This window comes from Salvelinus namaycush, chromosome 11 (assembly GCF_016432855.1).
Source record: "Salvelinus namaycush isolate Seneca chromosome 11, SaNama_1.0, whole genome shotgun sequence".
NCBI classification, from domain to species: Eukaryota; Metazoa; Chordata; class Actinopteri; order Salmoniformes; family Salmonidae; genus Salvelinus; species Salvelinus namaycush.
Window position 1 is genome coordinate 24,445,603 of NC_052317.1, and position 13,128 is coordinate 24,458,730.

Genomic DNA, 13,128 nt, shown 5'->3' on the forward strand with positions numbered 1-13,128 from the left:
TTTTGTTAATTTCTTTCCAGTTTGGTTTCCTTGCTCTGTCTCCACTCTGTTTTATTCACTCATCTTGTGTCTTGATTTGGGTTCTGTTTGTGTAGGTCTTGATTTTTTCCATTTCCAGGTTGACACCTCACCTCCTCCTTTTGGTAAGGGCTCCATGGCATTAGTAGCAATAGTACATTCGCATCCATTTACCGTGTCTGTGGCAAGCTTTTTAATTAGGCTGACTTCATCGCTTAAGTCTAGGAAGTGAGGACGTGTGTGTGTGTGTGTGTGTGTGTGTGTGTGTGTGTGTGTGTGTGTGTGTGTGTGTGTGTGTGTGTGTGTGTGTGTGTGTGTGTGTGTGTGTGTGTGTGTGTGTGTGTGTGTGTGTGTGTGTGTGTGTGTGTGTGTGCGTCCGCACATTGGGGTGTGAGAGTGCTTCTTTGTGCTCATCTTTACATGCATGCTCTCATGTGGTCAACAATAGCCTCTCACATATAAAAGGTGTCCCTGTCCTTTGTTTGTTTTTTGGTTCAGTTTGTGACATTCAAGGCAAACCGACTTTAGAAACGTGAGAGTGATTCAGATTCTCACTGAAACAATCGGTCAAGGACGGGCTCTCTATTCAAACTCAGAAAATGAACAATTTAGAGGCAAACTATTTAGAGAGAATGAGAGGCCTTGGTGAGTGGCCTTCAATATAGTGATGACACCGAAGGTCTCAGTCTCTCTCGTCCCTGCTCTGTGATTGGTGGAGAATGGCTTAGCAACTCCACTGAGGCCAATATGCTTCCTTTGTTCTTTCTCAGTAAATACTTAAGATTCACTCAGTATTTATTTGATGAAATAAAAAGTATTGGTAGCTCAGTTTGCAGCAGTCGTCCTGATGTTGATAGATAGATGGATGGATGGAATGTGTTTTGAGAGGATAGTAGAGATTGTGTTGAGATTCAGAGATTCATCTCAAAGGATAGCCTTCATGAGTAATCCTGCTAAGCTAGCACCGTTATCATCTTTATTTAATTTCCACACAATGCAGATATTCCCCTTATTTTATTCAAATGAGATTCAAAGTTTATTAGCTAGATAAAGTTCTAATTAAAATTGCTGAAGGATACATGTTTTAATCTACATTATATAGAGAATAAACACCGAATCACAGATTGATTGCACTAAGCTTTGAAGTCCGTCTACCTTGCATAGTTGTTAGTGTGTATCTTTGCTAACACGTGTGTTATTCAATGTGTGTTTTGTATGTGTCTGTGTGTACAAATGTGTGTGTTTCCTCAGCTGGTCTGGACATTGGACCCCTGACAGACAGCTCCCCAGCACAGTCTCAGTCCGGCCGGAGGCCACTCCGTACGCTCCCAGATGAACATCTGGACGGGATCCTCAGTCCAGAGCTGGAGATGGTTGACGGTCTGGAGATGGCTGACGGTCAGTAAGGGGCCTGGTGGTCAACACCAGGTCTTATGCTGACATCTGTTTTTCAGAACCTACATAGACACTTCACTTCTTGGTATAGCTCTGATCACGGAGTATCCATTTACTGAGGTAAATAATCTATTTTTCTTCTGCTTTTAGAATCGATTCTCAGCAAACTCTACAAAATACCAGGTTGGTTATTAGTAATCACTATTTTTGTAATCACTCTGTCCGTCCCCCCCCTTCAGAGAACCAGGGTTAAACATAACCGAACATTAGTATTATCTGTCTCTATCAGTTTTAACTGTGTTCTCTGTTGGTGCCCCCCATAGAGCTGGAGGGGAAGGACGTGGAGGACCTGTTCACTGCCGTCCTGAGCCCCAGCCATCCACCACAGCTGCCTCACCCCCACTGCCCACCTGGAGCCAGCCTGACACACCCTCATGCAGGTATGATACCTATATTGATCCTGTAGCAGTTACTGGCAGTCTTTCGCTCTTATCTGAATATTTTATCAGACCTATGTGACCAGCTGGGTCTTCAGTGTACCACAAGACAGCCCACTGAGATAAAGCCTAGGCATTAGCTCTGGGAGCCAATGCAAGTATTCAGGTCTCAGGTGAGGTTGCTTGTCACTAATGTGTTTGTCCAAAGTAATGCGTTGATATAATAATTTGTTGTTCCATACAGGGAATGCCATGTTTCCACGGATGCCAATGATAAACGGGCTGATGGGACCTAACCAACGATTCCCTCTGAATCCGTCCCATCCCGGAGCAGATCCATGTATCCCAGATAACTTCTCCCCCCTCCACCGCATGCCTTTCACTGATAATCCAAGGTACTAACTGCAAAACATACCTTGCTCTGGAAAGCACTCTCTCTATCCACATAATGATCTGACAAACTGTAATGAATGCTATGTCATACATGCCTGATAGTATTTGAATGTATCTGCCTAACATTTACATTTTAGTCATTTAGCAGACGCTCTTATCCAGAGCAACTTACAGTTAGTGCATTCATCTTTAGATAGCTAGGTGGGACAACCACATATCTCAGTCATAGTAATTAGCATAACTACACGATTCAAACACATCAAATTGCAAGCATTGCTAGTGACTCAGTTACTGGAGGAAGCTTGTGGTCTACCAAACAATGAAAATGATAACTACATGTTTTTTTGTACAGTACCAGTCAAAAGCTTGGACACACCTACTCATTCAAGGGTTTTTCATTATTTCTACTATTTTCTATACCATGAAATAACCATGAAATAACCATGAACCATAACCATGACCATGAAATAACACACATGGACTCATGTAGTAAACAAAAAGTGTTAAACAAATCAAAATATATTTTATATTCTTCAAAGTAGCCACCCTTTGCTTTGATGACAGCTGCTGTATGCACACTCTTGGCATTCTCTCAACCAGCTTCATGAGGAATGCTTTTCCAACAGTCTTGAAGGAGTTCCCACATATGCTGAGCACTTGTTGGCTGCTTTTCCTTCACTCTACGGTCCAACTCATCCCAAACCATCTCAATTGGGTGGTGGTCGGGTGATTGTGGAGGCCAGGTCATCTGATGAAGCACCCCATCACTCTCCTTATTGGTCAAATAGCCCTTACACAGCCTGGAGGTGTGTTTTCGGTCATTGGCCTGTTGAAAAAAAAATATGGTCCCAACAAGAGCCAACCTAATGGGATGGCGTATCACTGCAGAATGCTGTGGTAGTCATGCTGGTTAAGTGTGCCTTGAATTCTAAATAAATCACAGACAGTTTCAGTTCCTCCATGCTTTACGGTGGGAAATACACATGCAGAGATCATCCGTTCACCACCCACACAGCGTCTCACAAAGACACGCCGGATGGAATCAAAAATCTCAAATTTGGACTCTTCAGACCAAAGGACAGATTTCCACTGGTCTAATGTCCATTGCTCGTGTTTCTTAGCCCAAGCAAGTCTCTTCTTCTAATTGGTGTCCTTTAGTAGTGGTTTCTTTGCAGCAATCGACCATGAAGGCCTGATTCATTCAGTCTCCTCTGAACAGTTGATGTTGAGATGTGTCTGTTACTTGAACTCTGTGATGCGTTTATTTGGGCTGCAATCTGAGGTTGGTAACTCTAATGAACTTATCCTCTGCAGCAGAGGTAACTCTGGGTCTTCCTTTCCTGTGGCGGTCCTCATGAGAGCCAGATTCATCATAGCACTTGATGGTTTTTGCGACTGCACTTGAAGAAACTTTCGAAGTTCTTGAAATTTTCCTCATTGACTGACCTTCATGTCTTAAAGTTATTATGGACTGTCGTTTCTCTTTGCTTATTTTAGCTGTTCTTGCTGTAATATGGACTTTTACCAAATAAGGCTATCTTCTGTATACCACCCCACCTTGTCACAACACAACTGATTGGCTCAAACGCATTAAGAAGAAAGATATTCCACAAGTTAACTTTTATCAAGGTACACCTGTTAATTGAAATGCGTTCCAGGTGACTACCTCATGAAGCTGGTTGAGAGAATGCCAAGAGTGTGCAAAGCTATCATCTAGGCAAAGGGTGGCTACTTTGAAGAATCTCAAATATAAAATATATTTAGTGTTACACTTTTTTGGTTACTACATGATTCCATATGTATTATTTAATGATGTCTTCACTATTATTCTACAATGTAAAGAATAAAGAAAAACCCTTGAATGATTTGGTGTGTCCAAACTTTTGACTGGTCCTGTATATTTCTTAAATCCATGTTCTTGTGTCCTTCCTACAGGGACAGGAAGTTTAATCAGATGGCCAGAGAGGCAGTGGGTTCGTGGCAGGGGGGTCCTGGTCCTGTCCACGGTGGCCCAGGCCCCACCCCTCTTCCTGGGGCTGAGGGGGGCGAGGCGGAGGCCATGTCCAATGCCCAGAGGAGCACACTGAAGTGGGAGAAGGAGGAGACTCTGGGGGAACTAGCCACTGTGGCCCCTGTCCTCTACACCAATGTCAACTTCCCCAGTCTCAAGGATGAGTTCCCAGGTGTGTGTGTCCCAGTCACATCTTTGTGCATATCCAGCCATTACCATGACTTCATTTACAATTGAAGATGGTATCAGAATTGAAGATGATATCAGATGTCCTTCTTGAGCTGCAAGCATGTTGTTGGTCTAATATATAAAAAATATATTGTCACTTTAGACTGGTCTACAAGAGTCAAACAGATTGCAAAGCTGTGGAGGAAAGCAAGTTCGCAAGACAGGGCCCCGTATGTGGTAAGATGCCTTTATTACTGCTTAGATTACATTGTCCCCAGTAGACATCCATTGGAAATGTGAGAATCCCAAATAATTGAGTCTGATCTGGTATTTTTTTATGAGTCAGACTAAAAGTGTTAAATCATTTTTTGAAATAGCCAGTGCTATTTCAAATCCAGCCATTCACAGATGACCTTTTTAACAGAAGAACCACAGTTCTCAGGGTTAACCTCACACAGAACCTGTAATTACGTTCAGGAGAAGTAATTTTATCTGGCAGAGGCCATATTTTAAGGACATGCACTTGATAAAAAATCTACTGAAAAAAACAAACTAGTAGGTTTCCATGGCACCAACTGAAATGATTTATTCTGTTTGTGTCTGCACGCGTGTGTGTCTGCGACTGATTTTGCTCTGCAGCAAAAAGCGAGGGACAACCGGGCTGCTCTGCGCATCAACAAGGTTCAGATGTCCAACGAGAGTCTGAAGAGGCAGCAGTCGCAGCAGCTGCCGCTGTCCCAGCTGCCCCCGGCCTCACTGCAGCCTCCCGACGAGGTGTTTGACCCCAACATACCGCTAGACACAGACTTGCTCTTTAAGGACCCTTTGAAACCCAAAGAGTCAGAGCATGAGCAAGAGTGGAAGTTTAGACAGGTAAGGTTGTATTCAGAGAGGTGAGGTAATAGTGTGTGCAGGCAGGTTAGTATGCTAGTGTGTGTGAGAAGCAACAAGTTCAGATGCAGTTTAGGAAGTCTTCTCCCCCCTCCAAAAAAAACTAAACACAGTAGTTAAATAGTCTCCTTTTTGGTCTTTTGGGATTTAGGGTGCTAAGCAAACATGCATTGCTTGTTCAGGTTACTATTTGAAAGACTAAACATGTTTTGCCCTTTCATCCTGTTCCTACAACAGCAAATGAGACAGAAAAGCAGGCAGCAAGCCAAGATCGAAGCCACCCAGAAGCTGGAGCAGGTGAAGAATGAGCAGCTGCAGCAGCAGCAACAGCAGTCAGGCAGCCAGTCGGAGGGAGACGGTAACAACAGCGGCAACCAGAGTCCTTCCTCCCAGCACGGCAGCAACGGCAGCATGTCCCCCATGCAGCACAGCACCGGGGGGAAAGAGGGCTTCATCCAACGTCAACTCCCAGGGACGCCCACCTCGGGGCCCCCTGAAGATGTGTTCCTGCGGCCCCCTCCTCCCCCTCCTTCAGGGGGGTCCTCTCAGCCCCAGTCCCCCCAGGTGTTCTCCCCTGGCTCATCCAGCTCCAGACCCTCCTCTCCCTGGGACCCCTATGCCAAGATGGTAGGGACTCCCAGACCTCCAACTCTGGGGCCCAGCGCGTGTCGCAGGATGTCCATGGAGTCTGGCAAGTCTCCCACCTCTTTGATGGAGCAACAGGACAGAGGGAGGCTCACGTCTCCGGCTCATGAGGCTTTCGGCTCCCCCACGTCTATGAGTAGGGAGATGGATCCCTATGCCAAGCCGCCTGACACCCCCAGGCCTGTTGCTGGGGACATTGACCCCTTCCTAAAGCCTATGTGCCCACCCAGAGTCAACCAGGGTCCCCAGGGAAGGCCCCTGATAGGCTCTCCAGTGCGTGGAGACCCTTACTCTAGACCCATGATCCGCCAAGAGGCCTACCAACGGATGGCTCAGAACAGGATGATCCTGTCAGACCCTTATTCCAGACCTCTGTTAGCTCCCATCCCGGGGAGCAACGAGCAGGGCTCAGTCCCTCAGTCTTTGTTCAAGACCCCCATGCCTCCACCCCAGGCCCAGGACCCCTTCAACAGACCAATGCCTCATCCCCCAGACCGGTTCTCTCAGCAGGGAGACCCCTACGCTCAGGCCCCTCTGACCCCTCGACCTCATGATAGCTTCACCAGTCCACCGAGGATGGCCCAGCACCATACCCAGGGCCACCCCTTCCCCCAGCCCGGCCCAATGGCACAGTTACCCAACCGAAACCCTTATGCCCATGCTCCCTCTACTCCAAGGCCCGACCACTTCACATATGACCCCTTTGCCCAACCCCCAGGACCCTCATCAGACCCCTATGCTCAGATGCCAGGTACCCCTAGACCTATGAATGACCTTATCAGCCAACTTCCTGGAAACAGACCATTCTTTGAGTCCGGCTATGCTCGACCTCCAGGCACTCCTCGTCCAAACGACAACTACAGCCAATCCTCTGACACTTATTCCCAGCAACCCAACACCCCTCGCCCTGGTATGAACCATTTCCACCACCCTCACCCACACCCCCAGCCCCCCGGTCAGAGGATGTCCCCCGGGCACTCCATGGATCCCTACACACAGCAACCTGGAACCCCTCGGCCCCCCAGGTTCTCAAAGTCCCCAGGCAGCCAGCGACTAGCCCCCATGGATCCCTACGCTAGTCAACCTGGAACACCCAGGCCTTTGAGCAGTGACATGTTCTCCCAGACCCCCAGGCCTATGCTGAATGACCCGTACGCCCAGGCTCCAAGCACCCCGCAGCCAGGGATGGGTTCTGACAGGCTGAGCAGACTGCAGGGGCAGAGGCCTGGTCCCATGGGGAACCAGGATCCCTTCTCCCCTCCTCAAAGCGTTAGGCTCCAAGATGCTCCCTTTCCACACCCTGGGTCACAGACACCAAAGCATCACGGTGGGATAGCCGATGAGGGATTTTCTCCGCCGCCGTCCAGACGGCCCAACCAGACACCTATCCATGATCCTTACGAGCAGGCACCCATGAACCCACGTCCACAGCCAGCAGACAGACCAGATATGAAGGAGCAGCAAGGCCAGGACCCTGGAGGACAGCTGCAAAACCCCTCCCAGATGCCTGGAACCCCTTCTGAGGTTCAGAGTGTTTCTCTGGCCGACAGTGAGGAGAGACTCAAACAGGTAGGAGGAATGACGCTATTTAAACTGCTCTTATCTTCATTTAAAGTATTATCTTCCAGATAAATTTCACCCGTTTCAGTATTCACTTAAATAAACATTTGTATCCCTTGGCAAGCTTGAAGCCACGGTGATTAATAGCTAATACATTTCTATCGCTTTTTTTCCCAATCAAATATTCAGTAGAGTTCTGGCATGAAACATGAATTATCTAGTTGGAGGTCTGACAGCTCGTGTTGTTTTATTTAGCGTCAACGCATCCGAGAGCTGATCCTGAAGCAGCAGCAGCAGAGGAGTGCCATCCGCCAGGAGAACGCTGGTATCATGGCCCCTGGCCCTGGGACACCTCGACCCTGGCCACACGAGGGCCACGGACAACAGGGCGAGATGTTCAGCCGGCCCCCTCCACCTTACCCTGGGCCGGGCCCCATGAGCGGACCAATGAGGTTCCCTGGATCTGGACCCTTCCCAGGGGACCAGCGAAGCCCTTTCCCTAATGAGAGCCAGTTCCCCATAGGACAATACTCGGGTGATCCTAATATCAGACATCAGGGGCCAAGGTTTGTAACTGGAACTACTGTCCTTACAGATTTAATAAATAAGACTTTATTTTTTATATGACTCATGAATTTCTTAGTCTACGAAAAAACAGAGTCATTCTAGATTGAATGTGTCGGAGGAAACTCGGCACTGGAATATGTGTTGAAATGTATTTTTTCTTTCGATTGCTCAGGTTTGCATTTCCACCTGGTGGGCCGGGACCTCATGGTAGCCAGGAGTTCTTCCCCAGAGGCCCTCACCCCATGCAGGACATTCACCCGGGGATGAGACGCTCCATGTCTGTAGATATGGCCAAGTCCATGGGGGGCAACCCTATGGGGCTCCCCCAGCATTTCCCTCCTAGCGGTGTGCCAATGCAACAGCACAACATTATGGGCCAGCCTTTCATCGAGCTGAGACACAGAGCCCCTGACAGCAGGCTTCGTCTCCCTTTCGGGTCCTCTGGCATGCAAGGGAACAACATGGATCCCGACCTCCAGCCCCAGAGGCCTCCTGGTTTCATGGGAGGGCCTGAATTCCGGTTGCCTCCAAACCAAGGCCCCAGGATGATGATGGAGTCAATGGGGGACCAGCAGATGAGCCAAGGCCAGCTGTCCTCCAACATTGAGAACCTCCACCAGCATCAGCAGGCCCAGATGCAAGGGGGAGCCATGCCAAGGCAAGCCCAGCTAATGAGGTCCATGAGCCAGCCTGCTTCGAACAAGACCCAGGGTATGTCAGCTCCTTCCATGATGATACCTGGGCCTTCTGCTGGGAAGAGTGATGGTCAGGGAGGAGTCTCCATGGCTAACAACAATGATGGAGTGGACGACAAACTGGACACAGTCGAATCGGCCGTCAAAGACCTGGAAGATGTTGAGGTGAAAGACCTAGTCGATGCCGATCTGGACAACCTAAATCTGGATCCGGAAGAAGACGGCAAAGACCTAGACCTAGAGACCAATGACCTGCACCTGGACGACTTCCTGACGTCGGGGAAGTTCGACATCATTGCGTACACGGACCCCGACCTGGACGACGTCAAGAAGGACTTGTTCAATGAGGAACTGGACCTTAATGACCCCATGGAAGACCACAGCGACGCCTGTGACTTCCAGAAGGCCTTGTCTGAGAAGAGGAGTTCTAGCTGTGGCGGAGCTGCATCTTCCTTCTCCAATTTGACGTCTGGAATGGGGAAGTCAGAGGGAATGGCCGAGAAGACAGCTGATGTGAAACAGGAAGTGAACTGCCGCCAGAGCTCCGCCTCCTCCCTGCCTTCGGAGTATAAGATCAAAATGGAGGACAAAGACAACCTGTCTCAGACGTCCAATGAGAGGACAGAGCAACAAGCAGACGGAAACACTAACAAACAATCAGGAGTGCTCTCTGCCTCCACGCCAGTACTCTCTAGCTTACTAATCAAGCAGCAACCAGAGGACTCCACCTGTGACAATCAAGGCAGTGGTAACTCTATGACACAGCCAAACCAAGACACTCAGAACAACTCTGGACTTAGTATGGGATCTCAAACCATGGATCCAACTAACAGGGGAGAAGAAGAAGGAGAAGCATCCATGTCTACCTTTGAGATGGACCAGAGTGGGTTGACCCCGGCTCAGCAGGCCCTGTTGGCCCAGACATTGGGCCAGGCGGGGCCAGGGGGGCACAGACCCCTGCTGCTGGAGGAGCAGCCCCTCCTCCTACAGGACCTGCTGGACCAGGAGAGGCAGGAGCAGCAGCAGCAGAGGCAGATGCAGGCCATGATCAGACAACGCTCCTCTAGTGACTCTTTTTTTCCCAACATCGGTAACTAGACATTTTTTGTTTAGGCTAAATGCTTTATGCCAGTTCAAACGAGTTATTCACTTTCACATTGATATGAGTAGTAAACAGTATAAATGTCAGTGATATGCATAGAGGAATTTGTGTCTTTTGTAATGGGCAAGTTGCTGACCGCACTCTTTTTTGTCTGCAGATTTTGACGCCATCACTGACCCTATAATGAAAGCAAAGATGGTCGCTCTGAAAGGCATCAACAAAGTCATGGTTCAAAACAACATGGGGATGACACCAATTGTCATAAACAGGTTTCAAGCTGGTCCTGCAGCACCATGTCCTGAAAGCACCCCTGTTCCTCCACAGGCCGCTGGACAGGTAACTGAAACACTTAACCAAGTCAGCTCTCTTAAGTCGTCTTTCATACACAAAGCATACTAGGAAAACACAAATTATAACATCAATTTATTGTTTGTCAATTTCAAAACCAGGATGGCAAGCTGACACCCTCAGTGACAAGGCCCAATCCTCCCAATTTTGGACCAGGTTTTGTCAGTAAGTTCACCTCTGTTAACATTCACAGTGGTCAGTAAATGTATCCTTTTGATTTATGAGCCATAGTTCAATAATGATATAAATCTGTCAAATAAAAAATTCTGTCTCCCCCTCAGATATTTTTGGCTTTATCAGGCTTAGCCCAAAATGCTTTTGTAATAAATATTGTTAATGTACATAAGTACTATGAAAACTCACTCTGTCGCTTCCCTCAGACAATGCTCAGAGGGCTCAGTACGAGGAGTGGCTCCAGGAGACCCAGCAGCTGCTCCAGATGCAGCAGAAGTTTCTGGAGGAGAAGATCGGCGCCCACAGAAAGTCCAAGAAGGCCCTGTGTGCCAAGCAGAGGACGGCCAAGAAGGCTGGAAGGGAGCTCCCTGAGGAGGACGCAGAGCAGCTCAAACACGTGACGGAGCAGCAGGGTGTAGTGCAGAAACAGCTGGAGCAGGTACGTAATGTCACTTTCTTCATCAGTACTATACCACTGTCTTACCCTAACACTAGGCTATGCCCTCAATTCAACCCTCAAACTGCCCTTGCTTGGAACTAAGTTTTGAGACCAGACCAAAATGTAGACTTTTTTTCCTTCAGTTGACCAAACATCCTTTCAAGGCTCCTTGTAATTGTCATAATTATGTATTGAATTATGTCAATACAAATGTTGAATTGTTATTGTCTGTCTTGCCAGCTGTTTGTCCAAGTTCTTATGTAATATATATTTTTGGTTCTTGTCCTTTCAGATCCGGAAGCAGCAGAAAGAGCATGCTGACCTGATCGAGGAGTATGGTGTGAAACAGCAGCAGGGTGGCAGTGTCATGCCTCCCACTGTGATGCCAGCAGCAGTGCCAGGGATGCCACCAATACAAGGCGGCCCTGCCGGCATTGTACCAAGTGGGCCTCCAATGAACCACCCATCTATGAACCACGTGGTGCAGCAGGTGCCAATCCATCCAGGCCAGCCAAACGCCCCCCCAAAACGAATGCCCATGCCCAACGCACCAGCAGGCTGGCATCCTGGAGCTCCCATGCCCATGGGCGGACCCAATATGCCCCCTCAGGTTCCCATGGGAAACCCAGCTCAGCAGCCTCAACTGCCCATGGGCAACCTGACTCAGCAGCCCCCACAGATGCCCCAGCAGATGCCTCCCCAAATGCCCCAGCAGATGCCTCCCCAAATGCCCCAGCAGATGCCTCCCCAAATGCCCCAGCAGATGCCCATGGAAAACCAGCCTCAGCCTCAACCCAGCGGGGTCAAACCCCCACAGGGCTCTGGTTTGAAGTTTGACGACAACAACCCGTTCAGTGAGGGCTTCCAGGAGAGAGAGCGTCGGGAGAGGCTGAGAGAGCAGCAGGAGAGGCAGAGGGTCCAACTAATGCAGGAAGTAGAACGTCAGCGCGCCATAAAACAACGCATGGAGATGGAACAGCAAGGCATGCTGGGGCCTGACGGGGGGAACATGGTGCCCCTCTCTCAGATGCCGTTCTTCAATGCTGAGCTGCCACAGGACTTCATGCAGCAGTTAAGACCGATGTTCCCCCTGCAGCAGCCCATGCAGCCAGGGATGGGCTCTCCTCCCGGGACCTTCATACAAGGCGGAGACCGGAGGGCCATAATGGGTAACGGGATGATTCCTCAGGACACGGGACCTGGTTTTGGGCCTGATAACATGGTACTACAGGGTAACTTCACCCAGGGTCCACCCAGACCCCGGAGGTTCAGCGGCCCAGGCGTGATGCCACAGATGCCCGGAGAAGGCCCTCCATTTGGGGGCGGCAACTCCACCACGCCCCTGCCTTCCAACTTCCCCGGCTCGGGTCAGTCTCTGATCCAGCTCTACTCCAACATCATCCCGGATGAGAATGGCAAGAAGAAAAGAAACAGGAAGAAGAAGAAAGACAATGACGATGCAGATTCTGTGAAAACGCCGTCCACGCCGCGCTCTGACCTGACTGCCCCTCTGACGCCCTGCCGGTCAGACACATCCTCCACACCCACCAGGAACAACGCTCACCTCTTCGGGGACCAAGACCTTTCCAGGTCCCCCTTACTTGGCTCCTCCACCTCTACCCCCAGCCATAGCCACTCAGAGCTGGAGAGGCAGCTCTCTGGAGGTCTGGGTGGAGGGCTGGGTGGTGTTGGGCAGCCTGTAGGGATGGGTAGCCTCCCATCAGACATCTCCCTAGCCAGGGCCCAAGCTCTGGAGCAGGAGCGCATCCTCAGCAACATCAAGCTGGAGCAGACTGAGAGCACCGAGTGCCATGGACCCAGAGATGGCACCTCCTCGCACATGGGCTCAGGGATGGGCACGGTGAAGGAGGAGGGTGGAGCTGCAGTACAGAGCCCCTCCCACGGCGGGGGAGCAAAAGGGGAATCTGGGGGTAACAACGAACTCCTCAAACACCTGTTGAAGAACAGGCAGACGCCTCTTAATGGACCAGGGCTTCCCCACCAACGGTCAGACAAGAGCCTGAGGTCTGAGGAAGAGGAGGCGGATGCAGACTGCAAGGCCCTGCTGCTAAGGCAGAGCTCCATGGACAGCAACGGGGTGAGTCGGTCTGGTAGATGAGGCACGGCAGTGGAGGTTGGTGAAGGCTCATTGTAACAGTTGGGATGGAATAAATGGAACGATCCAGTTCCATTCATTACAATGAGTCTATCCTCCGATTTCTCCCTCCACCAGACTCCATTGAGTCACAGTGACCGCTAGCTTGCTATGTAGGTAGGTGAGCAGT

At 49.6% G+C, this 13,128-nt stretch overlaps 1 protein-coding gene across 1 annotated transcript in view; it reads left to right on the forward strand.

Annotated features, from left to right (window-relative positions):
• Window positions 1-13,128, forward strand: part of LOC120055304 (histone-lysine N-methyltransferase 2C-like) — a 112,808-nt gene that overhangs the window by 81,584 nt on the left and 18,096 nt on the right. The window contains exons 28-41 of the mRNA XM_039003179.1: window positions 1,270-1,398; window positions 1,564-1,596; window positions 1,737-1,853; window positions 2,095-2,245; window positions 4,179-4,426; window positions 4,586-4,659; window positions 5,062-5,295; window positions 5,551-7,527; window positions 7,774-8,084; window positions 8,258-9,870; window positions 10,040-10,218; window positions 10,332-10,395; window positions 10,611-10,843; window positions 11,136-12,941. Coding sequence (XP_038859107.1) covers window positions 1,270-1,398; window positions 1,564-1,596; window positions 1,737-1,853; window positions 2,095-2,245; window positions 4,179-4,426; window positions 4,586-4,659; window positions 5,062-5,295; window positions 5,551-7,527; window positions 7,774-8,084; window positions 8,258-9,870; window positions 10,040-10,218; window positions 10,332-10,395; window positions 10,611-10,843; window positions 11,136-12,941 — 7,169 coding nt within the window. The remainder of the gene's footprint in view (window positions 1-1,269; window positions 1,399-1,563; window positions 1,597-1,736; window positions 1,854-2,094; window positions 2,246-4,178; window positions 4,427-4,585; window positions 4,660-5,061; window positions 5,296-5,550; window positions 7,528-7,773; window positions 8,085-8,257; window positions 9,871-10,039; window positions 10,219-10,331; window positions 10,396-10,610; window positions 10,844-11,135; window positions 12,942-13,128) is intronic.